Below are 3,188 nucleotides of genomic sequence, written 5' to 3'. Positions count from 1 at the left end.
TAAATTCTTTTTCTGTGCCATCTGAGGCTTTTGTAGCATTTGGACTCATAACATCACATCAAAATTGTCTATCATTATTCAGACATGGAATATTTTGCTGGTGCTGGCCTTCACCTTGACAACTAGCAACTGTTTTTCTTAATACCAAAATTATTGAAGTTTGTGAAGCTGTTTAAATTTTAAACTTCACCAAACTGTACTAAAATATCAGATAACACCTATACTTTGACATTTTATAAGCTTTGCCTTGTGTCCATGGCATTGTTTGTGTCTATATCTATCTGTTTCTCGCCATTTCCTTCTTCGATATCTCTGTCGCACACGTTGTCAATTAAGGAAGTCTAAAATTTAAAAACCATTAGACTCAAAAATGAAACACTGAGCACTACATACTTGTCTAAAAACCCTACAGTGTATGAGTCTTTTGGATTAATATACCCATATACCCCTTTTGACAGCTGCCCTATTCACATCATTATTTAGGGTGGGTGAGCTTAAAAGTACTTCATATATTCATACTCAAGCCCAATTAACATTCATCAATAATTCGCCATAACCATAAAAAATATCAATCTAGTGCTGAAAAAAACCTGTGAATATACCTGTTTAATTAAACCTTTTACACAATGCTGTAGTTACAGTATAAGGGTTACATAGGGACAATTAAAACTAAAATGTGTTGTTTTCTTTTATACAATCAAGAATTCACTCACAATCTGACTGGAAGAACTGAACGTCTATCAACATTTATTATTTCTAGCTGCTGCTTCTTAGAAGATAAAAAAAAAAGATATTTTTCCAATTTCATGTTGCAATAATCAAAAAGCTATTTTATAGCACAGCCTGATAGATTTTAATATAGTGTAATTTTGACAAAATTTGATACTAAATGCTGTTTTAATACCAAACCCTGGTAGGTAATATATCACATGACAACATACATTACATACAGTCTAACATTTACTTAGACAAAAATTAATACGAAAAATCACAGCTATTTTTCTCTACATTTCTAATAATGTAGAATTTTTGCTCTGTTACAGTCAGTCATAACAGAATTTCAAATAAGGGAAACAGGAGTAAAGAAATAACAATACATAAATAACAACCTTATTAACTTTATCACTCATAGTATTTGCAGTTTATATCAAAGTAGTGTCTGTCTTCCTCTTCAAGATCCAAGACTCCTGCATTGATGTGCTTCGTGAACTTGAGAGTCTCAGCGTCACGGTAGACTAGGGCAAAGCAGTTGGAACGAGGCAGCACACTCAGCAACTGAGGAGAAAACAAGAACTGTCAAATATAAACAAATGGATAAAGATTATTCTAATACTTCTTGGAATTGTGTAACTATTTTGCAATATTTCAGCAATTCTCATGATTTATGGAATATTTGTCAAGCATTAAATTTATTGGCTGTGAGAAGCCACAAATTGCAATATGTCGCTCCTCTAAAATGCCTTCATTGTCAAATCTTTACAACTGGGATAATGAACAGCTTATGTTTATGGTGATAGGGATAATTAAGAGCTTCAAACTAGATATTGAACCTAAATATACTTTAGCTATACTTCTTACAGAACTTAAAGTAAAATAGTAGATACATATTTTATGACATGCCACAAAATATATTCTTGTAAAGGAATCTGTCCTAAATTTGTAAGAGCACTTATTTACTTTTCTTTTTTTTTATCTAAAACACTAAATTTTTATTGCATAGTACCTCAGAGTAACAGTGCAAACTATCACACAATTTAATTTCATGTATAGCAATCACACACTTCAATCTCACACCTCATGAATCTGTACAAATGCCAGTCATTCCTCATACACCCTGGTTTCCCCACACCCCTCACCCTTATCATAACTGATGAAGCTATTATAGCTTGCCAGATCCTCGTACCTCATGTCACTCCTAACATGCACCCTAATTACCTCTGCATCCTCATCCTTGCTGATATAGCTATTGTACCCTCCCAGGTCTTCCCTCCACTTGTCAGACACAGACACAAAGAGAGTAGCATCCAGGGCACTCTCCAGCTCCTCCGCATCGCTGTCCCTGATGAGAGTGTAGGAGCCATGGCTCCAGCGCCCCACACGAACTTTTAGCCGTGGGTTTGGCTCTGAAAAAGAAAAAAAAAATGTGTATGAACATCAACAACAACCAACAACAGGAAAAAATAATGTTTATAACAGTAAAACATTAAAAGTAATTTCAATAATACAACTAAAATAACTCAAAAAAAATAAAAGAAAAGATAACTATCCAACAAAAATACAAACAATATAATTATAAGACGAGTAATACATCACAGTGCCAAGTAAAACACACACCAACCTTTCTCTTCGTCTTCCTCATCACTGTCTGGATCAGAGTCAGGTGGAGCAAGCTTGTGTAGCGAGAGACCAGTCAGCTGAGACAGGATAAGGAACATGGCCTCAGACTGTAGGACAGACAAGCACTCCTTCAGCACTTCTGGTTGCTTGTTGGTCAACACCTGTGAGTATATGGGACATTGTTAAGTGTTTCCTTTGTGGGTGTTAGTGAGCGGATATTCCAGATATATGCTTAAAGGTATGCACAAACCCCTTTATAAGTCTTTGGATTTGCTTTTACAGAAAAAGTAATAGTTACTGGTGAATCAACAGAAACATCTAGAAACATACAACTATTGGTAAGTTTGATTTTGCTGAATATAAACACAAAGAAAACTCTTTCTTCAAAACAGTTGAAGTCAGACACCTGATAGGAGTTCTTATTAGCAGGTCCTGTTTTCTTCCACTTTAATCCTTGGTTTTTGAGAGCTGTGCTAAGTGCCTCATACTTCTCCTCTGTCAAAAAACTTTCTAGTTCTATTTCTGAGTCTGTGCCAAACTTTTTTCGGATTGTTTTCTGTGTGCTTTCTTCCAGGTAGGCTGGGTTGATCCAGCTGTAAAGTACATCTTCCTGTAAATGTTAGAGATGTGTTAAGTCTCTCATCTGTCATATCTCATCAAATTCTCCTCTGGATTTCAATAATTTCTGACATTCATCCTTTCATTATTTATTTATACAATATTTCTCAACCCAATTAAGAAATTTCATTTTAATACAATAGAAAAAAAATATATGCATACATATACAATAAGAAAAAGTATGCTGTTATTGCATAAACCATTATCTTAATTTGTAGGAGGAAACAGGAAAT

General features: G+C 34.4%; 1 protein-coding gene across 1 annotated transcript in view; it reads right to left on the bottom strand.

Moving 5' to 3' along the window:
- Positions 1-593: 593 nt before the first annotated feature.
- LOC125039904 (prolyl 3-hydroxylase OGFOD1-like) overlaps positions 594-3,188 on the bottom strand; it is a 10,003-nt gene continuing 7,408 nt past the window's right edge. Inside the window, exons 8-11 of the mRNA XM_047634270.1 lie at positions 2,744-2,947; positions 2,339-2,498; positions 1,936-2,123; positions 594-1,275 (exon numbers count right to left, since the gene is read on the bottom strand). Of these exons, the coding sequence (XP_047490226.1) occupies positions 1,123-1,275; positions 1,936-2,123; positions 2,339-2,498; positions 2,744-2,947 (705 nt within the window). The 3' untranslated portion in view covers positions 594-1,122. The remainder of the gene's footprint in view (positions 1,276-1,935; positions 2,124-2,338; positions 2,499-2,743; positions 2,948-3,188) is intronic.

The sequence above is a fragment of the Penaeus chinensis genome, chromosome 28 (assembly GCF_019202785.1).
Source record: "Penaeus chinensis breed Huanghai No. 1 chromosome 28, ASM1920278v2, whole genome shotgun sequence".
In the NCBI taxonomy this organism is placed as follows: Eukaryota; Metazoa; Arthropoda; class Malacostraca; order Decapoda; family Penaeidae; genus Penaeus; species Penaeus chinensis.
The sequence above is the reverse complement of the archived record's forward strand: the minus strand, read 5'-3'. Positions and strand labels throughout refer to the sequence as shown.